The 26455-nt window shown below is 44.8% G+C and overlaps 1 protein-coding gene across 1 annotated transcript in view; it reads left to right on the plus strand.

Annotated features, from left to right (window-relative positions):
• The window catches only part of dner (delta/notch-like EGF repeat containing), a 342780-nt gene extending 318630 nt beyond the window's left edge, over positions 1-24150 (plus strand). The window contains exons 10-13 of the mRNA XM_068042557.1: positions 6353-6466; positions 19472-19603; positions 20304-20550; positions 21835-24150. Of these exons, the coding sequence (XP_067898658.1) occupies positions 6353-6466; positions 19472-19603; positions 20304-20550; positions 21835-21946 (605 nt within the window). The 3' untranslated portion in view covers positions 21947-24150. The remainder of the gene's footprint in view (positions 1-6352; positions 6467-19471; positions 19604-20303; positions 20551-21834) is intronic.
• Positions 24151-26455: the final 2305 nt, after the last annotated feature.

Here is a 26455-nt window from a genome sequence, read left to right on the forward strand (position 1 = left end):
ATTGAAAATGTATGTTTCCTGATGGTGAATGTTACAAAGTAGGATCCAATGCATTGCCTTTTCACATAGATGGTAGGAATCCACTCCTACATGTCCCCATATAGCAATTTTTCTGGTCACACTGTTCTAACATGAAGTAACCAAGTAAGACCCCACAGGAAGAGAGAACTAGAGGAAGATTCGCTAACCTCCAGACCACTCTTAAACATCAGCAATGAATTGCAGAACAGCATTTGATAGAAGGGCAGCTCATCTTACCCGCCCTTCTGTCCCCACACCCCCAAGCCAAGGTGGGAGACAGAGAACCCAAAGAAATCAGAAAATACATTATAAACCGGGCCAAAAAAAAATAGAATGCATAAATAAAATAGCATTAAAAAATGCACAGATCCAAATAACATTTCTGAGTTTGTATCCTATTCTATATTGACATGGACACTGGATAGCGATCAAGGCCTATAAGCTTGGCCAATTGTCCGTTCCCTTTCTGAGGCCAACTGTAGTGTTCCTAACCCAGCAGAGGTCAGTTAACTCAACACAAGCCAGCGATCAAATCTGGAATCTTGCTATGCTGTATGATTCAGCTACTCAGTGGGTAAACTCATTGAGGGGTGTGTGGGGAGCTTGAACATTTAGGGGGGGAGTTTTATGTTCTCCCCTATGGTGGCTTTGGAGGCACAGAGAGCATGTAATCAGGCGAGATAGTGGTGAGGGGGCGCCCTGCCACCTTCCTGCCCCCACCCAAATCAAGTCTGGGACAGGAAGGCCTATGCGTGACCTTCCCACCCCACTGCTAATTGAGGCCCTTAAGTGGGTAATTAATGCCCAATTAAGGACCTCATCCTGATGCCATGGTGGAATTATCCCAGTGGTGGGCAGGCCTGTGGCCGCACAGGAACATGCGAGTTGCTTGCCGGCTCCATGGGGGCGGTCCCTGGTTAAAAGGCACAGTGCCTGAAGGAGGGACCCTGCATTGGGGGGGCACCGCTGAGATCCACCCCCCACCGCCCTTGCTGCCGACCCCACTACACTCCCTCCCCCGCGACCCCCACCCTGAAAAACCCCTCCCGCCCTGACCTATCTGTGGCCGGGTTCCAGTGCCTCAGGTGAGTCCATTACTGGCAGCAGCCACCACCTCCGCGATGGCGCTGCTCAGTTAAAGCCTCTGATTGGCCGGCAGCTCTCAGCAGACAAGACTTCCATCGCTGAGGTGCTTGATCCAGGGGAAAGCCCGCCACTGTCCACTTAAGTGCTGAATTGGCACTTGTGCTGGTGGCTGTGTCCCCTGCTGTCCAGATAAAATCCCAGGCTTAGAGTTAATTAAACAACTGAAATTAAGCTGCAGTTGGAACCCATTATTCCACTCGTGACCTTACTTGCTTTATCACAATGTCTGCCTCACTTTATTATCTTCTGAAGCTTGTGCTTAAGCCTAAATCAAGCTCAGTAGGTGAGGATTAGATCCCACACTCTCTCCAAAAATAATCCCACTCCAATTCCTACACTCCCTCAGGCCACAAGCCTGTCACAGTTCTTACCCTTCCCATGTCAACCCTGTTCTCTGCTACTCGAAAGTGCAGAATAATCATCAATACGAAGCATTCAGCAAAGCACAAGTGATTCTACAGCAGATGCTGATTGTTCTCGAGCCATCTCTGCACACAATAACTCACAAGAATGGCCTTTTATCACCATGCTGATTATCCCTTAATCATTGAAATACACCAGACATTCAGTCCCCTGTCAAAAGCTAAATCTACCTTGTTTTCGTATGCATCAAAATGGCTGTACACCAGCAGTTAAATGCTAATTGAGATTGGACTGGCATTGTATTCTGCAGCACCACAGAGTGGCAGGTGGGAGTAATTCTGCCTTCTCACCCACAAGTAGCCAGTCTCAATCAAGCTATGAGGGACAGGGCAAAAATTGATTAGGTGAAGTTTAACAATGGCAGTGGCCTAGGATAGTTCATCCACCAAAATCATGTACAGTTTTTTTCTAAGATGAGCATAGAAGTTAAGAATGAGGAAAGGGCATTGGCTCATCTAAGCTCAGATCCCTGGTACTGGAATTCTTTCACTATAGCACCTAACGTGGCATAGCGGTATTGTCACTGGACTTGAGACCCACCGTATTGTGCTGGGGATATGGATTCAAATCCCAACACAACAGAAGGTGGAATTTGAATTCAATTAATAAATCTGGAAATAAAAGCTAGTCTAATGAAGGAAATCTGATGTCCTTACCTGCTCTGGCCTACATGTGAATCCAGACCCACAGCAATGTATGGATAAGGGATGAAACTGGACAAACCACCTGGCATTGACCTAAGCACCGGAAATGACAACGGCAAACCCAGCCCTGTCAACCGTGCAAAGTCCTCCTTACTAACATCTGGGCACTTGGAGCCAAAGTTGGGAGAGCTGTCGCACAGACTAGTCAAGCAACAGCCTGACATAGTCATACTCATGGAATCATAGCTTACAGTGTCCCAGAAACCGCCATCACCATCCCCAAGTATGTCCTGACCCACCATAGGTAGCGGTACACAGTTGGGAGCGAGATGGGTTAGATCAAACATGGGCAAGGAAACCTCCTGCTGATTACCATCTACTGCCCCCCCCCCGCCACCCCCCCCCCCCCACCCTTAGCTGCTGAATCAGTACTCCTCCATGTTGAACACCACTTGGAGGAAGCACTGAAGGGGGCAAGGGTGCAGAATGTAATCTGGGTGGAGGACTTCAATGTCCATCACCAAGAGAGGCTCGGAAGCACCATTACTGGCTGAGTGCTAAAGAACATAGCTGCTAGACTGGGTCTGCGGCAGGTGGTGAGGGAACCAACAAGAGGGAAAAACATACTTGACCTTGTCCTCACCAGTCTGCCTGTTGCAGATGCATCTGTCCATGACAGTATTGTCAGGAGTGACCACTGCACAATCCTTGTAGAGATGACGCCCGACATTGAGGATACCCACCATTATGTTGTGTGGCACTACCACTGTGCTAAATGGAATAGATTTCGAATAGATCTAGCAGTGCAAAACTGGGCATCCATGAGGCACTGTGGGCAATCAGTAGCGTAAGATTTGTGTTCAATCACAATCTGTAACCTCATGGCCTGGCCTATCCCCCACTCTACCACTACCAGCAAGTTGGGGGATCAACCCTGCTTCAATGAAGAGTGTGGGAGGACATGCCAGGAGCAGCTCCAGGAATACCTCAAAATGAGGTGTCAATCTGGTGAAGCTACAACCCAGGACTACTTGCCTGCCAAACAGCGTAAGCAGCATGTGATAGACAGAGCTAAGCAATCCCAGAACCAATGGATCAGATCTCAGCTCTGCAGTCCTGCCACATCCAGTCATGAATGGTGGTGGACAATTAAACAACTATCTGAAGGAGGTGGCTCCACAAATATCCCCATCCTCAACGTTGGGGGATCCCAGCACATCAGTGCTAAAGATAAGACTGAAGCATTTGCAACATTCTTCACCAGACCTGCCGAGTGGATGATCCATCTCGGCCTCCTCCTGAAGTCCCCAGTATCATAAAAGCAAAATACTGCGGATGCTGGAAATCTGAAATTAAAACAAGAAATGCTGGAACCACTCAGCAGGTCTGGCAGCATCTGTGGAAAGAGAAGCAGAGTTAACGTTTCGGGTCAGTGACCCTTCATCGGTTCCGAAGCTGACCCAAAACGTTAACTCTGCTTCTCTTTCCACAGATGCTGCCAGACCTGCTGAGTGGTTCCAGCATTTCTTGTTTTTATCTCCAGTATCATAGATGCCAGTCTTCGGCCAATTTGATTCACTCCACATAATATCAAGAAACAACTGAAGGCACTGGATACCGCAAAGGCTATGGGTGCTGACAGCATTCCGGCAATAGTACTGAAGACCTGTGCTCCAGAACTTGCTGCACCCCTAGCCAAGCTGTTCCAGTACAGCTCCAACACTGGCATCTACCCGGCAATGTGGAAAATTGCCCAGGTATATCCTGTACACAAAAAGGAGGACAAATCCAACCCGGCCAATTACCACCTCATTAGTCTACTCTCCATCATCAGTAAAGTGAAGGAAGGGGTCGACAACAGTGCCATCAAGCAGCACTTGCTCAGCAATAACCTGCTCAGTGACGCTCAGTTTGGGCTCTGCCAGGGCCACTCAGCTCCTGACCTCATTACAGCCTTGGTCCAAACATGAACAAAAGAGTTGAACTTAAGAGGTGAGATGAGAGTGACTGCCCTTGTCATCAAGGCGGCATTTGACCGAGCCCTTGCAAAACTGGAATCAAAACTGGACGCAGGTTGGCGTCATACCAAGCACAAATGAAGATTGTTGTGGTTGTTGGAGATCAATCATCTCAGCTCCAGGATATCACTGCAGGAGTTCCTCAGGATAGTGTCCTAGGCCCAACCATCTTCAACTGCTTCATCAATGACCTTCCTTCAATCATAAGGTCAGAAATGGGGATGTTCGCTGAAGCTTGCACAATGTTCAGCACCATTCGCGACTCCTCAGATACTGAAGTAGTCCTTGCAGAAATGCAGCAGACCTGAACAATATCCAGGCTTGGGCTGATAAGTGGCAAGTAACATTCACACCACACAAGTGCCAGGCAATGCCATCTCCAACAAGAGAGAATCTAACCATCTCCCCTTGACATTCAACGGCATTATGATCACTGAATCCCCCACTATCAACATCCTGGGGGTTACCATTGACCAGAAATTGAACTGGAGCAGCCATATAAATACCATGGCTACAAGAGCAGGTCAAAGGCTAGGAATCCTGCAGCGAGTAACTTACCTCCTGACACCCCATTGCCTGTCCACCATCGACAAAGCACAAGTCAGGAATGTGATGGAATACTCGCCCCTTGCCCGGATGGTTGCAGCTCGAACAACACTCAAGAAGCTCAACAGCATCCAGGACAAAGTAGCTCGCTTGATTGGCACCCCATCCACAAACACTCACTCCCTCCACCACCGACGCACAGTAGCAGCAGTGTGTACCATCTACAAGATGCACTGCACCAGTGCACCAAGGCTCCTTCGACAGCACCTTCCAAACACGTGACCTCTACCACTTAGAAGGACAAGGGCAGCAGATACATGGGAACACCACCACCTGCAATTTCCCCTCCAAGCCACACACCATCCTGACTGGAACTATATCCCTATTCCTTCACTGTCGCTGGGTCAAAATCCTGGAACTCACTTCCTAACAGCACTGTGGGTGTACCTACACCCCAAGGACTGCAGCAGTTCATGAAGGCAGCTCACCACCACCTTCTCAATTAGGGATGGGCAATAAATGCTGTCCTAGCCTGTGAGGCCCACATCCCATGAACAAATTTTAAAAACTCAATATCAAGATTTCTAAAGTTTTACCCTCTACTTATCTCTGCTGGCAGATTTTCCGAATAAATTACCTCTTTCCAAGAACAGAAATTCGTCCTAAGTTGCGTTTCAAAACAAGTTCAAACTGGAGCAGGCATATTAAAAATATAAATGCCTTGAATATCCTTGTGGATTCTGCTAGCTTCCCACCAGGGTTATGGCATTAGACGGAAGAACCCACCAGATAAAGGCAGGAACCCACTGATCCTGAGTAGATCTCTACTGATTCCAGGACTTCCAAGGCAGCCTTATGAGGGGTGGAATCTCGGTCCACCTTTCACATGGCCTGTGAAACAAAGGAGACACAGCCAAGGCAGGAACCTCCTGCACTGGTCAGTGCTCGAGGGCACCAATGGTTATGCCAGGATCGCAGACCGTGGTTTTGTGCCTGTATATTTTCTATTACCATAAGCAATGCAGCTACTGTTTGGAAATCATCAATCTAATCATCCTAAAATTCTGGCTCCTATATCCTAATTCACACCAAATTGTGTTCATCTATCACAGTCCAACAATAGCTTCACTTTAAAATTCTCATCCCTGCTTCCAAATCCCTCCATGGCTTCACCCCTCCCTATCTTTATAATCACCTCCAGTCCCACAACCCTCCGAGATCTCTGCACTCCGTCAGATTTTGGTTTCTTGCACATTGCCGGTTCTCACCACTTTACCACTGGTAGTTGTGCTTTCAGCTGCCTTGGCCCCAAGCTCTGGAATTCCCTCCTCAAACCCCTCCAACTCTCTACCTCACTTTTATCCTTTTAGATGCCCCATAAAACCTACCCTATTGACTGAACTTTTGTCCCCCATCCTAATATCTCCTTATGTGGATCACTGTCAAAATCTGCTTGATAGCACTCCTGTGAAGTGCCTTGGGACATTTTACTACATTAAAGGCAGTACATAAATGTAAATTATTGTTACATAATCCTGCTTTATTTACTTGCAGGCAAACACTGCGACCTGTACAAGGATCCCTGTGCCGTTATCAGCTGTCAGAATGGAGGCACCTGTACGAACAAGGAGCTAAATGCTACCTGTATTTGTGTACCTGGATTTGCAGGCAAGTAGCACAGAACAGTAAAGTAACTAGCTGTAAGGTTAATAAACTCACACTTCTAACTGTTTTGTGAAGAATAGCCTTCTCATCAAAAATCTGCTTTAAACTTTGCAAAGCAGCTATTCTCAATGGTACATCACATGCTGAATAAAAGATAAAATATGGTAGGGTGTTGTACATTGTAAAGGTTTCAATACCAAATAAAGTGGATGCACAGTATGCATGAAGTAGATTAAAACACCTTTTCAGCTCTGAAAAGCACACAGAATGGGAGACATATAGAAGAGGAAGGAGAGAAAAGGAAGAAGTGTCTTACAGAAGGAGGGAAAGATTTAGAAAAGCAGTTAGAGTCAAACAGCTAGTTACAGAGATGATGGAGAAAGAGGAAACCTGAAAGAATGAAAGATAAAGAGAAAGTGAGAGGAAGACAGAAGGAATGGAGCAGATGATGAAGAATGAAATAATTATAAAAAGATAGAAATAAAATTATTTTTTGTCCTACGCAATGGCACAGGAAATCAACGAGTAAATGGAAAGACTTGATTTAGTTTATATACATGAAGATAACACTTAAGTTGATTTGCCTTGTCTCAAGAAATGGTTCTGAGCGAAATCAGTTTGGGCAATCTTGATCCAGTTCTAAATGAGTAAGGATCCAATATTGCTCAGAATTTATTTAGTGCTGAAATGGCAGTTTCGCTTGTTGTGGCTAATTAGGAAAGCTAGTATTCTGAGAGAAGGGTTACTGTATAGTCTTTGGAAAGAGTCAAGGGGGTTTATTATACATCTGGCATATTACACAAGCCTAGGAATGAGTGAGTGGTGCCAGCACATTGATTGTCCAAAATTGAAGATTGATTTGCTCCTAACATCATCTCTCACATGGCATCTCTTGAGCCACATGTGGCTCTTCTGTGTTGAAGTGTAAATCATTGAATGCTTCGTTTTACACTTAGTCATGTATTCAATCCCTGGGTGAGAGATGCAGAATAACATAACGGGTGCAATCAGCCAGCCTGTTCAGAGCGACTCGAGCAAAGGCTTTCCCCACTATGCTGAGCAGGGAGATTCCACGGTAGTTGTTGCAGTCACTGCAGTCACCTTTGTTTTTATAGAGGGTGATGATATTGGCATCGCGCATGTCCTGGGGTACTGCTCCCTCGTCCCAGCACAGGCATAGCAGTTCATGTAGTGCTGAGGGTATAGCAGGCTTGGCACTCTTGATTATTTCACTTGATTATTTGCTGTCCTTCCCAGGGGCTTTTCTGCTGGCTAGAGAATCAATGGCATCACTGAGTTCCGATTTGGTTGGCTGTATGTCCAGCTCATCCATGACTGGTAGAGGCTGGGCTGCATTGAGGGCAGTCTCAGTGACAGCATTCTCCCTGGAGTACAGTTCTAGGTAGTGCTCAACCCAGCGGTCCATTTGTTTGCGTTGGTCAGTGATTATGTCCCCTGATTTAGATTTGAGGGGGGGCGATCTTCTTGATGGTTGGCTCAAGAGCTCTCTTCATGCCATCATACATTCCTCTGATGTTTCCGGTGTCTGAGGCCAACTGAATATGACTGCATAGGTGTTGCCAGTAGTCGTTTGCGCAGCGACTGACTGTTCTTTGTGCAGTGCTTCTGGCTGCTTTAAGTGCTGCAGATGTTAAATCGCTGGGGGGCTTTCTTGTAGTTCAACAGTGCAATGCGCTTAGCGGCTATGACAGGTTCCAGCTCTTCATTATGAGATTGAAACCAGTCTGCATTTCTCTTCACACTTTTGCCGTAGGTGGTCAAAGCTGACTCATAGATGGCGTCTCTGATGTGGGCCCACTTGGTCTCAGCATCCCCTGTGGGAGTGCTTTGAAGGGCTGTTGCAAGTGAATTTAGAAATTTTTGTAACAGCTGTGGGTGAGAAATTCTGCTCGTGTTGATGCGCGGGTGGCCCTTCTGCTTGGAATGATGCAACTTCTTTGGTCTGAGTCTAACCTTGCTGCACACCAGGGAGGGGTCGGTGTCGCAGTCCGCACTGTGGAAGCTGCGTGTGATTTGAATACTGTTTAAGGCGGCTCGCCTTGTGACAATGAAGTCTAGCTGGTGCCAACGACGCGATCTTGGGTGCCTCCATGAAACCTGGTGACAGGGTTTAGTGTGAAAGAACGAGTTGGTGATGCAGAGGTTATGATAGGTACACAACTCAAGCAGTCTCTGCCCGTTCTCATTCATCCTTCCAACGCCATAGCGCCCAAGGCAGGAGGGCCATGAGTCATGGTCGGCCCCAACCCTGGCATTAAAGTCCCCCAGCAGGAATAGGTGTTCGGTGTTGGGGATGCTGCTAATGATGTTATGGAGTTCCTCGTAGAACTGATCTTTAGCTTCAGGTGCGGAGCAGAGTGTTGGAGCATAGATGCTGAGTAGGTGTACTGGACCAGAGGTGGTGTGCAGTTGGATGGACAGTATGCGTTCCAAGCCATTTGAGGGAGGCTCTATCATGCTGAGCAAGGAGTTTCTGATGGCGAAGCCCACTCCATGCTGTCTTGGTTCTTCAGGATCCCTTCCCTGCCAGAAGAAGGTGTAGTCTTGCTCTGCTAGAGATCCACTCGCGGGGAGGCGTGTCTCCCGAAGTGCTGCAATGTCTATATTGAGTCTACTGAGCTCGTTGTTAATGATGGCGGTCTTCCGAGAATCGTTGATTTGTGTGAGGTCTTCCAACAGGCCAGGACACATAGTTCTGACGTTCCAGCTTGCAAAGCGAAGGGCTGGTACCTTCTTTCCTTTATCGTGCTGTTTGGTGCGGTGTATCAGTCCACCTTTCGGGCAATGACCCTGAGCTCCAAGCACCCATTGAAGCAGGTAGACTGTGGCGGGACAGAACCTTATTGACCGGGGGCCGCCTGGTTTGAGGCAGGGGTAGCTGTCCAGTCGCTCTGAACAGGCTCCAGAAGCTGGCCGAGCGCGTCTACCCTGAGGCACAGTGTGGCTTTCGTGCAGAGAGATCGACCGTTGACATGCTGTTCTCCCTTCGTCAGATACAGGAGAAATGCCGTGAACAACAGATGCCCCTCTACATTGCTTTCATTGATCTCACCAAAGCCTTTGACCTCGTCAGCAGACGTGGTCTCTTCAGACTACTAGAAAAGATTGGATGCCCACCAAAGCTACTAAGTATCATCACCTCATTCCATGACAATATGAAAGGCACAATTCAACATGGTGGCTCCTCATCAGAGCCCTTTCCTATCCTGAGTGGCGTGAAACAGGGCTGTGTTCTCGCACCCACACTTTTTGGGATTTTCTTCTCCCTGCTGCTTTCACATGCGTTCAAGTCTTCTGAAGAAGGAATTTTCCTCCACACAAGATCAGGGGACAGGTTGTTCAACCTTGCCCGTCTAAGAGCGAAGTCCAAAGTACGGAAAGTCCTCATCAGGGAACTGCTCTTTGCTGACGATGCTGCTTTAACATCTCACACTGAAGAGTGCCTGCAGAGTCTCATCGACAGGTTTGCGGCTGCCTGCAATGAATTTGGCCTAACCATCAGCCTCAAGAAAACGAACATCATGGGGCAGGACGTCAGAAATGCTCCATCCATCAATATTGGCAACCACACTCTGGAAGTGGTTCAAGAGTTCACCTACCCAGGCTCAACTATCACCAGTAACCTGTCTCTAGATGCAGAAATCAACAAGCGCATGGGAAAGGCTTCCACTGCTATGTCCAGACTGGCCAAGAGAGTGTGGGAAAATGGCGCACAGACACGGAACACAAAAGTCCGAGTGTATCAAGCCTGTGTCCTCAGTACCTTGCTCTATAGCAGCGAGGCCTGGACAATGTATGTCAGCCAAGAGCGACATCTCAATTCATTCTATCTTCGCTGCCTCCGGAGAATACTTGGCATCAGGTGGCAGGACCGTATCTCCAACACAGAAGTCCTCGAGGCAGCCAACATCCCCAGCTTGTACACACTACTGAGTCAGCGGCGCTTGAGATGGCTTGGCCATGTGAGCCGCATGGAAGATGGCAGGATCCCCAAAGACACATTGTACAGCGAGCTCGCCACTGGTATCAGACCCACCGGCCGTCCATGTCTCCGCTTTAAAGACGTCTGCAAACGTGACATGAAATCCTGTGACATTGATCACAAGTCGTGGGAGTCAGTTGCCAGCGTTTGCCAGAGCTGGCGGGCAGCCATAAAGACGGGGCTAAAATGTGGCGAGTCGAAGAGACTTCATAGTTGGGAGGAAAAAAGACAGAGGCGCAAGGGGAGAGCCAACTGAGCAACAGCCCTGACAAACAAATTTCTCTGCAGCACCTGTGGAAGAGCCTGTCACTCTAGAATTGGCCTTTATAGCCACTCCAGGCGCTGCTTCACAAACCACTGACCACCTCCAGGTGCTTACCCATTGTCTCTCGAGATAAGGAGGCCAAAGAAGAAGCAATCAGCCACAATAAGACAAGTTCCCTTCCTTTCCTTTTTACCCAATGGTAGTAGCAACATTAAGAAATAATTCTGATCCGACTAAGCTACAATACCCACCTCGGGGCTTGTCACACACACTGTAGGACATTGAGCCAATCCAAAGCCCAACAAGAGAGCAAATGGGGGGTCAACCTGCAATTAGATTCACTGGCACAAATCTTCAGCTCACGCAGCAGAAATGTTTGATGGCGTAACCTGCTCAGGTTTATGAGATAAAAAGCCATCATCTGTATCTGTGTGATGGTGAAGGGAGAATAAGAGAGGCAATGAGCGAAGGGGCAAGAGAGACTTACAGACAAGGAAAGAGGAAATATAAAAGAGTGTAACAAGAAAGAGAAAAGGGAGTAAGGGCCAAAGTGAATGAGAGACAGAGAAGAAATGGAAGAAAGGAGAAAAGAACATAAGAAATAGGAGCAGGAGTAGGCCATTCAGCCCCTCAAGCCTGCCCCACCATTCAATAAGATCATGGCTGATCTGTCCCAGGCCTCAACTCCTCTTTTGAGCCTGCTCCACCTAACCCTCGACTCCCCGAGATTTCAAAAATCTATCTACCTCCTCCTTAAATACATTTAGTGACCTAGCCTCCACAACTCTGAGGTAGAGAATTCCAGAGATTCACCACCCTCTGAAAGAAGAAATTCCTTCGCATCTCAGTTTTAAATGTGTGCCCCCTTATTCTGTAACTATGTCCCCTAGCTCGAGATTCCCCGACTAGTGGAAACATATTATCAACATCTACCCTGTCAAGCCCCCTTAGAATCTTATATGTTTCTATAAGATCACCTCTTATTCTTCTAAACTCCCATGAATAAAGGCCTAACCTGTTTAGTCGTTCTTGATAAGACAACCCCTTCATCCCAGGAATCAGCCTAGTGAACCTTTTCTGAACTGCCTCCAATTAGTAGGCATATAGTATATCCTTCTTTAAATACGGGGACCAAAACTGTACGCAGTACTCCAGGTGTGGCCTCACCAACACCCTGTACAGTTGTAACAAGAGTTCCCTGTTTTTAAACTCTAACCCGCTAGCAATAAAAGCCAAAATTCCATTTGCCTTCCTAATTACTTGCTGCACCTGCATGCTAACCTTTTGTGTTTCATGCACAAGAACACCCAGATCCCTTTGTACTGTAGTATTTTGTAGTCTTTCTCCTTCTAGATAATAATCTGCCTTTTTATTCCTCCTACCAAAGTGCATGACCTCACACTTTCCCACATTGAACACCATCTGCCAAGTTTTTGCCCACTCACTTAACCTATCTATATCCCTTTGCAGATTCTTTGTGTCCTCATCACAACATGCCTTCCTGCCTATTTTTGTATTGTCATCAAATTTGGATACACTACACTCTGTCCCTTCCTCTAAGTCATTAATTATAGATAGTAAATAGTTGAGGCCCTAGGACCGATCCCTGTGGCACCCCGCTAGTTACAGCTTTCCAACCTGAAAAAGACCTATTGATCCCGACTCTCTCCCTTCTGTGTGTTAGCCAATCCTCAATCCATGCCAACACATTACCCCCAATACCCTGAGCTCTTATTTTGTGCAATAACCTTTTATGTGGCACCTTATCAAACACCTTCTGAAAATCCAACTACACAACATCTACTGGTTCCCCTTTATCCACTCTGCTTGTTTTATCCTCAAAGAACTCTAACAAATTTGTCAAACATGATTTCCCTTTCATAAAACCATATTGACTCTGTTTGATTGCATTATGTTTTTCTACATGCCCTGCTATTTCTTCCTTAATAATGGACTCCAGTATTTTCCCAATGACTGATGTTAAGCTAACTGGTCTGTAGTTTCCTGCTTTCTGTCTCACTCCTTTCTTGAATAGGTGGGTCACATTAGTGGTTTTCCAATCCACTGGTACCCTATCGGAATCCAGTGAGTTTTGGTATATTATGACCAATGCCTCCACTATCTCTGCAGCCACTTCTTTTAAAACCCTTGGATGCAGGCCATCAGGTCCTGGCGACTTGTCTGCCTTTAGTCCCATCAGTTTGTCCAGCACCTTTCCCCTCGTGATAGAGATTGTTACAAGTTCCTCCCTCCCATTTACACCTTGCTCATCAATTATTGTTGGGATGTTTATTGTGTCCTCCACTGTGAAGACCGATGCAAAATATTGGTTTAAATTATCTGCCATTTCCCTGTTCCCTGTTATTATTAAGAAAGGGAATGAGAGAGAACAACCACACATTCATAGCAAAGTCCATCTGATTTTCCATCCATTTAAACCAATAGACGGAAAACCAGGCAAGTTCCGTGAGCGATGTACCATCATCCTGCCCGGCCTTCCACTATGTGCCTTGCCAAGGTGATCCTTTATGCCAAGTGTAGTAACAGGAAATCGACCTGTCATGTCGCAGTAATTGTATAGTAGCCAAAAGTCTGACTTATATTACAAAAATGATTTCCTGAACAGATGTAATAGGAAGGATTAAGTGGCTATTACTAACATGAAAGTTAAATTAGTTGCCATCTAGGTTGCATTGGTTTTATCAGCGCAATTTAGTCAGAATCGGCTAAGCCATCACAAAAGATCAAAGAATTTCAAGCGCAAATTATATCCTGCACAAATCGAGTTTCCGCAATATTTTGCACTAGTTTAAAAAACATTACATTAGAAACCGGCCCTTGCCCGCAAATCTGGCCATGACCCCAGGGCAAATTAATCACCATTCTGTAATTGTGCCTGTTTGTGGGCCTTTGAGAAGACTTAAAATTAAGCTTTTTTATGCCCATTTTAAAAGCTTTTACATATTAAATTTTCATTTTAATTTACTAAGAAACTGAATACTGTACACCAACCCAACTAGCAAATGTTTTGGTATAGTTTTTAAAGTCATTTTCAGTTGTTTAAAATTGAGTTGCTCATCGGTGGTAGACTAGACACTGTGATTAAAAATGCTTACTTTTTATGATAAACCCATTTTCAGGTGTAGTACTCAACCACTTTCAATATGTCAAGGACTTTTTAAATACAAAACTTTGTTAAAAATGTGCTCTAAATTGCTGCCCGATTGTGCTGGTTCATGGCAGATTTTACAATGGTGAAGTATTGCATCGACATCATGGCCTTAATGGAAACCTGGCTGAGGGGTGATGACACCTTCCATTTAATGAAGCCTCCCCGCCTGGTTACATCTTCCACCACTTGCCCTGCCAAGACAGTCGTGGTGGTGGTGTGACGTTTATCAGCAGATCACACCTTGGCCTGACCCCCTAAGCCTCTGGCATGTGCTCCTCCTTTGAGCAGCTCACCTTGCTCCATCCCTCTCACCTGTCTTTCAAAATCATCATCCTCTACTGCCCTCCCAAATACGCTAAAAAATTTTATCACCAAGATATCTTCACTGCTTTCCTCCCTCAGCCTGTGCACTGAACAACGTCTCATCCTCTGTGATTTCAATCTCCATCTTAACTCATTATGTTCTCTCTGCTCTGTTCACTGCCCTTTTATCCTCCCTAAGTCCCTCCATCCATGTCAACTCCCCAACCGATATTCACAGCCACCCCCATGGCTTTGCCATCTCACATGGTCTTGCTATTCCCATCATATCAATTGCAAATAAGGCCATCTCTGATCACTTCCTTGTATCGGTCTTCAACCACATCCCCCTTCCACGGCCCATCCCTACCTCATTCTGTATCCGTCCCTTACAAAAACTATTCTCCTATTCACTTAGAACTGCACTAAGTGCGAGGAACTCATGGACTTCTTTGTCACTAAGATCGAGAACATTCGATCAGCTGCCTCTGCCACATCCCTCCCTTCCACTAGCCCACCTGGACAAACTTACTATAATGTTCCTCCTCTGCCCTAGCCCTGAACTTGCATCTTTGTCTTGTTTCTCTCCTATATCCCTTCATGCTCTCTCTGAGCTCATCTTATCCTGTTCCCTTAATCCTATTCCCACTAAGCTGCTTATCACCCAACTTCCCCTCCTGGTCCCCATGTTAGCTGATATTATAAAAGGTTCTCTCTCTTCAGCTGTTGTCCCTCTTTTAAATCTGCTGTCATCACCTTCTCCTCAAAAACACAACCCTTGACCAAACTTTTCTGTCTCCAACCTCCCTTTCCACTCCAAAGTCCTTGAGCGTGTTGTCACCTTCCAAAACTGTTCCCATCTTTCCAGGAACTCCATGTTTGAATCTTTCCAATCAGATTTCCACTCCACTACAGTACAGAAACAGTTCTTACCAAAGTCACAAATGACATCCTATATGGCTGTGACAAAGGTAAACTTCTCCTCCTTATCTTTCTCAACCTGTCTGGAACCTTTGACATGGTTGACCACACCATCCTTCTCCAATGCCTCTCTATTGTCAACAAAGAGTAGGAATAAACGGGTCTTTCTCCGAGTGGCAGGCAGTGACTAGTGGGGTACCACAGGGATCAGTGCTAGGCACAGTGATCAGTGCTAGGACCCCAACTATTCACAATATATATTAATGATATTGATGAGGGAATTAAATGTAATATATCCAAATTTGCAGATGACACAAAGCTGGGTGGGAGTGTGAGCAATGAGGAGGATGCGGAGAAGCTCCAGTGTGATTTGGACAGGTTGAGTGAGTGGGCAAATACATGGCAGATGCAATATAATGTGGATAAATGTGAGGTTATCCACTTTGGTGGCAAAAAACAGAAAGGCAGATTATTATCTGAACGGCGATAGATTGGGAAAGGGGGAGGTGCAGTGAGACCTGGGTGTCCTTGTGCACCAGTCGCTGAAAGTAAGCATGCAGGTGCAGCAGGCAGTTTAGAAGGCAAATGGTATGTTGGCCTTGATAGCAAGAGCATTCGAGTACAGGAGCAGGGATGTCTTGCTGCAATTATACAAGGCCTTGGTGAGACCACATCTGGAGTATCGTGTGCAGTTTTGGTTTCCTTATCTGAGGAAGGATGTTCTTGCTTTGGAGGGAATGCAGCAAAGGTTCACCAGACTGATTCCTGGGATGGCAAGACTGACGTATGAAGAGAGATTGGGTCGATTAGGCTTGTATTCACTAGAGTTTAGAAGAATGAGAGGGGATCTCATAGAAACCCACAAAATTCTAACAGGACTGGACAGACTAGATACAGGAAAGATGTTCCTGATGGCGGGGAAGTCCAGGACCAGTGGTCACAGTCTAAGGATAAGGGGTAAGCCATTTAGGACTGAGATGAGGTGGGATTTCTTCACCCTGAGAGTGGTGAACCTGTGGAATTCTCTACCACGGAAAGCAGTTGAGGCCAAATCATTCAATATATTCAAGAAAGAGTTAGATATAGTTCTTAGGGTTAAAGGGATCAAGGGATACGGGGAGAAAGCGTGAACAGGGTACTGAGTTTGGATGATCAGCCATGATCGTATTGAATGGAGGAGTAGGCTCGAAGGGCCAAATGACCTACTCCTGTTCCTATTTATCTGTGTTTCTATGTCATCCAGTTGGGTGGAACTGCTCTCACCTGGTTCCATTCTTATCTATCTAATCATAGCCAGAGAATCACTTGCAATGGCTTCTCTTCCTGCTCCTGCACCGTTACCTCTGGTATCCCCAAGGATCTATCCTTGGCCCTCTCCTTTTTCTCATCTACATGCTGCCTATTCCTTAACTCACATCAAGTCCCATTCCCCCATCAGTCCTGAGCTCACTGACATACATTGGCTCCTGGTCAAGCAACGTCTTGATTTTAAAATTGTCATCCTTGTTTTCAAATCCATCCATGGCCTCATCCCTTGTTTTCTCTGTAATCTCCTTCAGCCCCACAACTCTCCTAGATATCTGCGCTCTTCTAAATCTGGCCTCTTGTGCATCCCTGATTTTAATCGCTCCGCCATTAGTTGTCGTGCCTTCATTTGCCTAGGGCCCAAGCCCTGAAATACCCTCCCTGCACCTCTCTGCCTCTCCTCCTCACTTTACTTATTTAAGACACTCCTTAAAACCTACCTCTTTGACTATGCTTTTGGTCACGTGACCTAATATTTCCTTATGTGGCTTAGTGTCATACTTTGATTTGTAATGCTGCTGTGAAACGTCTTGGAATGTTTTATTACGTTAAAGGGGCTATATAAATAGGCTGCGTTTGCTGACAATGCAGCCACTTGGTGGCGCTGCACTGCCACATGCGCAAATGCAGCCTGTTCAATTAAAACGTCACAGTCGGCAACATTCAGGCAGCTGCCAGGACTAAAGATGACGCTGCTCAAATGACGCTACACAAAGGCAACGAAAACACATGGCAGCACACAATGGCCGGAGAGATCAGCTGGCTGGGGAATGGCCGGAGAGAGTGGGGGGGGAGGGGGATGACCGGAGGGAACAGGGGGTGGGGAATGGCCGGAGAGAGTGGGGGTGGGGGACTGACCGGAGAGAGCAGTGGTGGGGGGGGGGGGGGGGGGAATGGCTGGAGAGAGTGGTGGGGGGGGGGGGGTAACGGCTGGAGAGAGCAGGCATGGACGGGGGTGGGAGAGAATGGCTGGAGAGAGTGGTGGGGGGGAATGGCCGACGAGAGCTGCGGGGGGGAGGGGCGTGCAATTGCCAGAGAGAGTGAGCATGGGGGCAGGAGGAGAGTGCACCTGCCGCCACCAAGGTCTTCCCCCGCCACCCCCCCCCCCGCTTCCGATCTCCCCCCACCGCTTCCCTCCCCCCCACCACTCGCCTCCCCCTGCTCCCCCCCGCTTCCCCCCTTCCTCCCCCACTCTCTCCCCACCCCCCACTCCCGCTCTCTCCCCGCTTCTCCGCTTGCCCACGTTATGCGATGACGTCATCTGCGCATGCGCCATTCGGTCCTTGCAGTGCGGAACGCCGTGCATGCACAGAGAGCAGGAGCCCGCTTGCGCATGTGCACAGGTTGGCACAGTCGGATGACGTCCCCGCCGGCTGCAGTGTCAAGAATCACTTTGATATAAATATAAGTTGTTGTTGTTGTTGTTGTAAAGTATTTCCAGCACAGAAACAGGCCATTTGACCCAACATGTCCATGCCTGTGTTTGTGCTCCACACAAGCCTCCTCCCACCCATCTTCATTTAATCGCACCAACATATCCTTTCTACATATCCTTTTTTGCTGATATGCAAGTGAGTTTGGGTAAAAAGACTTCTGAAAAACCAGCGCAACCTTGAGCACAATTTGCGCCCAGATCACAGATTGTGCCCAAAGTCTCAGCCATTATGTTTGTAAATCAAATCACCAAGCTCAAAAAACAAGGTATGTACATAGCCTGCACCCATTAAACTGCAAGTTCCCTTTCAAGTTACACACCATCCTGCCTTTGAAATATATCACCGTTCCTTCACTGTCACTGGGTCAAAATCAGCACTGTGGGTGCACCTACACCATATGGATTGCAGTGGTGCAAGAAGTCAGTTCACCGCCACTTCATTCTCAAGGGCAATTAGGGATGGGTAATAAATAGTGGCTTTGGCAGCAACCTCCACAGTCCATGAACATTTTTTTTTAAAAATGTCACCATGCAAATGCATGACATGTCTTGTTAAGGCATTGGTACACAGTAGTTTTCAGATGACCAATGTTGCTGCAGAGTTTGATTCAGGTGGTGTGTGTGCAGAGGGGTGAATGACATATTGTAGTTAACCAATTAATTGGTAGTTTCTTGAGATTTGTATGTGGTTGCAGTGCTTAATTACTAGTGAGAGGAATGCTTGGTTAGTTTTGTTGTGTTAATGCAATGGCAGCACTGTTATTATCAAATTTTGTGCAGTTAGACTCCTTCTGTGCACTTTTCAGATGTTCAGTGTATCTTAGACGTGTTTAAAAGACACGGCAAAAGGGGATTTGGAAAGCAATTTTTTCCTGGAACAAGATGTGACTCATTGGCTTCATCATATATTAGCTTCAGTGAGTGATTATACAGCCTTAATAGCTATGCCTTATCCTCATGTATTCAGTCCTTCGAGTAAAAGAGTATATTTTATGAGATGCACTCAGCAGGAAGCCCCATCTGCACACATTGCATGCTTAGACAAGGGGAGAAATGAGATTGTAAAGGATTTCAGTTCAGGGTTACACCTGAATTCTTATTCTATCTTTCTCTTTCAGAGGCCAACTGACCTACTGTACAATTTCCATCTTTATTTCAGATCCAGCATTCATGGGTTTTCTAGTCATATACGCAGACCGAGCATTTCAGTCCCAGTTGTTGTGGCAGTAATTTTCAATAGTTTTATTTCTGACTATCATATTTTGTTGCCAGCAGAAAAATCATTGGTAGACAAAATTTTGAAATGAATGAACCTAAAATATTGCAGGTTCTACAATGGGTGGGCACTCTGCTCTGCCCATTAATTATCCTGGAGGCAAGTTCAAAAATTACTCCTTTCTTTGACACCGTGGTGAATAATTCAGGAGAGGATGCTGGGCAGATTTTATTCCCATGGAACCAATCAAAACTGGACCAAAGTATCATCACACCTGGTACTCTGTGACTACCCGCACTATCTGTCATTTGGTAGAGAAGGGGGATGTTTTACTTTTCAAAATGTTCTTCTAAATTTAACCAGGGCTGCTGTCATTTTTCTGTTTGTGCAGGTGAAATATGTGAGGCTGATATAAATGAGTGCGACAGTGATCCTTGCCATAATGGAGGGACATGCAAGAACCAAGCAAATGGCTATACCTGCCACTGCCCACATGGCTGGGTTGGAATTAACTGTGATGTCCGTAAGTACTTCAGGCTTCTTGAATCTGCCACTTGTGATGCTGTTTAGCCCTTATCAGGAATTGTACTCGTGGTCCTCTCCTTTACCTGAGGATACATTCATTCCAATGGTCTTTCAAACTGTTCGATACCAATTATTTTATGTAGGAGGACATTAACTCTTAGTGTAAGAGTAGGAGCATTGGTCTTAGCTCAATTAACACAGCAACAAGGAGTGTATGCTGCCAATGTTTGAGCACTTGCTTTTTTTCTGCTGGAAAGTATCACAAGTTCCAGAAAGTCTTGAATAATAATAATGACTTTTTTTTTATCTACAATTCTGGCTTTTTTGCCCAGCTTTGAGAAAATTCAGCAGGGCAATCTTTTGTCTGCTTGTGATCCACCCAACGAATCCAAAACTGCATGGCTACATTGATTTTCAGCTCCATGTAATGAGAGGTTTGGCCAGAATGGATGACAAGTTATCAAATAAAGGCACAAATGACAAAATGTGTTGGGACACATATGTTCTCTTCATTCAAGATCACTTAATACTGATAATTCTATTTTTTAGCAGTAATATTTCATATTGCTGTGTTATTTATATTACGGAATTCAAATTATTGAATAATTCAGATCTTAATTTAATGCCAATGACAATTATGAGGAAAAGACTGGAGGACCGTAGCTTTGCCTTGAAAGTCTATATCTTTTTCTGCGTAGATCTGGAATGGAAGTCTGATCGGATGGCGGAGAGTCTGAATAACATGCCCCGTCACTCCCTCTACATTATCATTGGAGCCCTCTGTGTGGCCTTTGTTCTGATGCTGATCATTTTGATCGTGGGAATCTGTCGTATTAGCCGCATTGAGTACCAAGGCTCTTCCAGACCATCTTACGAAGAATTCTACAACTGTAGGAGCATTGACAGTGAATTCAGCAGTGCAATAGCTTCAATCCGACATGCCAGGTATGGGTGTACAATGTTATTCATCACCATGGTAACTTAAAAAAATTTCCAGTGCATAGAGACGTAGAAACATTAAAAAATAGAAAAATTACGCCACAGAAGCAAGCTATTCCGCCCATTGTGTCTGTGCTGACCAAAAAAGAACTATCCAGCCTAATCCCACTTTCCAGCTCTTGCTCCATAGCCCTGTAGCTTACGGCACTTCAAATGCTTATCCATGTATTTTTTAAATGCAATGAGGGTTTCTGCCTCTACAGGCAATAAGCTCCAGACCCCCTCTACCCTCTGGGTGAAAAAACTTTGCCTCAACTGCCCTCTAATACATCTGCCAATTTCTTGAAATTAATGCCCCCTGGTTATTGACCTCTCTAAGGGAAATAGGTCCTTCCTATCCACTCTATCTAGGCCCTTCATAATTTTATACACCTCACTTAAGTCTCCTCATCAGCCTCCTCTGTTCCAAAGAAACTAACCCCAGCCTATCCAAACTTTCCTCATAACTAAAATCCTCATAAGTCTGCTCTGTACCCCCTCTGGTTCGATTACATCCTTCCGGTAATGCAGTACTGGGCACAGTGCGCGAGCTGTGGCCTAGTGTTTTATATAGTTCTAGCATAACCTGCCTGCTCTTATATTCTATGCCTCAGCTAGTAAAGGAAAGTATCCCGCATACATTCTTAACCACTTTGTCTACCTGTCCTGTTATCTTCAAGGATCTGTGGACTTGTACTCCAAGGTCCTTCTGTTACTTTATACTTCACAATATCCTACCCTTCATTGTGTATTCCCTTGCCTTGATTTTCCTCCCCAAATGTATTATCTCACACTTAGAATCATAGAAATCATAGAATGATTACAGCACAGTAGAGGCCATTTGACCCGTCATGTCCATGCCAGCTCTCTGTAAGAGCAACGCAGCTAGTCTCACTCCCCCATCTTTTCCCCATAGCCCTGCAATTTTCTTTCTCTTCAGATAATTATCCAATTCCCTTTTGAAAGCCGTGATTGAATCTGCCACCACCACATTCTCAGGCAGTGCATTCCAGATCCTAAACACTCGCTGGTAGGGGAAATCACAATCCTGTTCTAGTTGGTCCCAGTGCTATCAGTCACAACGTAATCTAAGTAAATGACAGTAAACATGAATATTTTTCATTTTTAGTGTGGGGTGTTACGAGGGCTGTCAGGTTTCCCCCCACCCACCCTTGAACTTGCAAAGATTTACCTTCCTTGCTTGTTATTACAGTATGTGTCCTCACTCTCTCTCTGGCATCCTTTTTTTAGGTTTGGCAAGAAGGCCCGGCCAGCAATGTATGATGCAACCCCTGTGGCCTACGAAGATTATAGCCCTGATGATAAACCACTGGTCACTTTAATTAAAACAAAAGATTTGTAAAGCACAGCTCATCTTTTATGGGTACAAAAAAGGGAAGTAAGAGTACAAACACACACACACCACACACACAAACAAACACGCTAAATATTTTTAAAACAATGTACTGCTAATAGATCTAAGAGATTTGCTTTCTGAGCTAGATGGTCATTTTCCAGTAGTTAATCGTACAAACCAATTTTATGCAGTATATTTCAATTGAAAAATGTTTGTGTTTCTAAACTACTCAATATGTTTATGAAATATATTTTCAATGTTGCTATTGACCTTAAAAAAATATTTATCTTATTAGGTTGTGAACTATTTGCAGAAACTATAAGAACTCTAAGCTATAGAACCTGCGTGTTGGTATATTTATGTTTTTCTGTCTCTGTGAAATAATAATGCACCATAGCTGGTAGGAATTTGGATTTGTTTTTGATAGTTCATTTCTTTAACTTATTTTCTTAGGAAAGTAGGTGGCACAGAGGTTTGCAACACTGTCCTTTCATCTCTGGTACTTGAGTATACGTTCTGCCCAAAATACTGGCAATAATTTCTCCTCTGTCTGAACACTCAAATGATCCAAAGGGAACTTCCCGGTGTCAAAAATACAAAGACTGCCTGCAATTTGTCACAAGGTTGGCAGTCTCATTTAGAGAGGCTAGAAGAAGGGCCAGTGGGGAAATTAAGGTGTTGCAGTGTTCTACCCTACACCAAACAGGAACTGTACCAGACCCAAGAATTGATTCACATTGAAGGTAAAATAGTGGGGAATTGTTCTATTTCCCATTTAACCAGCTCTTTGTTGGGCCCAGTACCTCTTCCTTAACAGTTCCCTCCTGATATAATCACCACCCATTCTAAAGTTATTTTTGAAGAAAAACAGGAAAATAAAAAATGGTTCAAATTAATGCAGATTATTTGAAACTATTTGGTTATTAAAAGTAGTCCTGATGCTGCAATACCCCTTTAAATTGTAATTATCAAAATCAGCTCGGATGTGTCTTGCTCAATATTGAAATGGAAACGTATTTTCTACATGCTATGGTACTCGTTTTAGTGAATGTACTTTAAAGAGGGAATCTCGCCATTAGCACCTTTTGGAAAAATCAGTTACAAATATCCATTATTATTAAATATTTATTTCTGTGGAAATTTTCCAAGACATCTCTTTTAAACAATGGTTCATAAAAGGAAGCATTATCTTAGACAAGCTAGTAACCCTGAAGATATTGAAGGAGCTGATTAACATTACACACAAGTGAAGCAGAAGCAACCTGGGTCAATGGTTATAGCACTGATATTAATTCAGTTCCTATCATTCTATCAAGGTCAGCGTCTCTTCCCAGCTACTTGCCCAACCAATAAAAACTGTACACAGTGGTTAAACAAAAATATTCCCCAAAGATCAACATATACAGACTCGAATAAATAAAAGGATATTAAATGGACAATGTGGTGTCACCGAGGAGCTTTTAGTCAAGATGGGTAGCTAACAAAGTTATGACCAACCTGCTGCAAAAGCTTCACCCTCGTACTGCCAGGCAGGGAAGACAGATGTTACCTGTTTCCAAAGTAAACTTTTGCAATATGGTTTACACATTATTTTAATAAATTAGAACTAATTCTATAAATCAGAATTCAAAAGCAGAAGCACCATCTGCGGCAATAACCTAATGTCTAATTTCCAGATTCCACACTCATTACTAATCAGGTAAATTGCAAAATAATTTACTCCTTTAATATTAATTGAAAGCCCTTATAACTGATTTATAAAAGGCGGGAATGTTGAGAGTCTCACTCTTTGGATATCTAGATTTTAGTAATGCATATTGTAATGAAAGCATTCCTATTAAAGCTGCAATGAAGTTTAAAGGAGTGACATTGTACTCCTCAAGCAAAATTATGGTGTTATGTGCAAGTTGAGCATTTTAGCATTTGCTTCACTTTTTCCTGCTAGAAATATGTTCTTGGACTATCTGTTTTTTTTTGTCGTTTTTTGCTCTTCTGTAACTGGTATTTTTTTTGTGGGATTTTGGGGGATGTTGGGGGAGGGTTGTCCATCAATGTATTGAACTGTAATGTGTGTCTTGAATTTCAAAAGTGCTCATTGGTCAGCAGGGCCTGTTTGTGACAGAAGTAGATGGTTTGATTTGCTCCATTCAATTCATGCATCGAAGCTGTATGTTTAATGAAACAATAAAGCTCTTACACAAAAACAATCCTATTAGCAATGCAAAGATGTTTGTGGTCTCAGTTTATTGTGTTTTTAATTATTTGAATTGGATGATAAATCTTGCACACTTCCGGCACAAAACCTTATTCAGCTGAGAGCACATATTGAGAAATTGCCCGTGCAGCTCATGATTTTCCATCCATCGATTTTAATAGACAGGAAACTCTGGGCTGTGTGGACATAATTTTCCAATATTCCAACAGATGAGATGCCATCCTGGGAACATGAAATCTGAAAATTTATCGTTAGATACCAATGTTTACAGTTTCACTTCTTGAATTTAGGCTATAGATTACCCTTCCTGTTGGTTACAAGGATTCTAATTGAAATTGTAGTTGAATTTAATTGACACTGACATGGACACTAACTAAATACCATTTTAGCTGCAGGTTTTGATGCTGGCGGAGGTCATCTGCATAACCAGCATAAAGTAGCAATTCAAATGGTGGTTAAACCCTGTACGAAACCTTAACCAAAGGGCATTCAGGACAGACGCAATTTATTGAGGTTGGAGAAGGTTACAGATATAAATGGCCTAAATAATTTTTTGATATTCTCCCTTTGTTCTGTATTCCCCCCACCAGAGGAAATAATTTATTTCAGTCCATCCTATAGAATTCTTCTAGCACTTTAAACACCTGAGTAGATCACATCTCAACCTTCTAAACTCAGAGGAATATGACGCAAGTTAACGTGATATGTCTACCCTTTAAGCCCTGGTATCATTCTGGTGAATCTGTACTGGACCACCTCCAGAGCCAATATATTCTTTACATGGGATATACAACACAAAAACAGGCCCTTTGGCCCAACCAGTTTGTGCCAGTGCTTATGCTTCACTCAAGCCTCCTCCTGTCTTTCCTCATCTGAACTATTAGCGTAACCCTCTATCCCGTTCTCCCTCATATCCTTGTCTAGTCTCCCTTTAAATGCATCTATACTATTCACTTCAACTACTCCCTGTGGTAGCAAGTCCTTCCCGAGGTTTGGTGCCCAGAACTGAATGCAGTACTCCAGTCTGGCCAAGGCACTGCACACCTGAAGCATTACTTCCTCACCTTTGTATTCTTATTCAAATCTGTCATTATCACCCATTTCACAATCTTCCCTCTCCTAGGCCATTGTCAAATCACTCCTACCACTCTGCTGCAGAACAACTTGGAAGAGATCAGTGACAAGTTGTAAGGCCACAGATAAGATATCTTCTGTACTGTTTAATGTGGCAGACAATTTGGCATCTAATATCTGCACAGCCATGGTCATGGCCTGCATGGACTCATTGGACAGTATAGCTCCAAGCTCCATGGAAGTGGCCACTCTCTCCATGGGAGATATTCTCGCAATTTCCTGCACCACCAATGCAGTAGCAATTGTGTTGGATTCCCTCATCCTCTCCGCCATTGTGGAGAGTAAGTGGAACATCTGTCGTTGTGCGGTTAAGTTGCGTACCACTGGCATTCTCCTTCTCAACGCTAGCCCCTGGGTTTCAGCATCTTTGTCCCAATGGAGCAGAGCTTGGACAGGATTGCACCTCAAACATGGACTCTCCATAGCTGTCCCTGCCACCAGTGTCCACTCATGTTCACTTGTCAGGTGTGAATCACCAAGTGAAGACCCAATTAATGTCTAAGTGGACTCACTGAAGTGCGAGTATCTGTGCTGGTGCAAGACTGTTAGTCCTGTGCTTGTACAGCCTCAGAAGGATTGAGGTCCTCTGAGAAATCGTCCTTATGGGCATCTTCTGACACTTGCCTGAAGGCCATGGAAGACAAAATAAAGGGATATGTTTCAGTCGTGGCAAAGAACAATTTTGACAATCACCATTCTCAGTCTTCTGATTGTTAAGCCATTGATGAAATAAGGTGTGTCAGTGATATTTGTAATTCTGTCCCCAGCTATCTGCAAGCTCCCTACCCCTCCATCACTAACTGAGAAGGACATAGATGTGCCACCTATCTCAGGGCTTCCTCCTTTGCATCAGTTAGTTGGACTACTTGTGGCAGGCCAGCTCCAGTCTTCTCCCGTGCATTTGGAATTCCCTTCTGCTACAAGGCGAAATAAAACAGGCCAGTGTGAGTGAAGGTCAGGTATTCACATAGTCACACTCACTGAATTGTGTCCATTATCAGACAGAGGCATCACATTGCTTAAGGACTGGGGTGAGTGGCAATGGTGGATGGATAAATAGGGAGCTGGTGAAGTGCACAGAAAGCGAAGGCTGGGTGCTGCTGAAACGTGAATGGTAAATTGGTGTGAGGAGTAATGTGAGGGAGCACGCTTGGCAAGACAGAGTT

The sequence above is a fragment of the Heterodontus francisci genome, chromosome 11 (genome assembly GCF_036365525.1).
Source record: "Heterodontus francisci isolate sHetFra1 chromosome 11, sHetFra1.hap1, whole genome shotgun sequence".
NCBI classification, from domain to species: Eukaryota; Metazoa; Chordata; class Chondrichthyes; order Heterodontiformes; family Heterodontidae; genus Heterodontus; species Heterodontus francisci.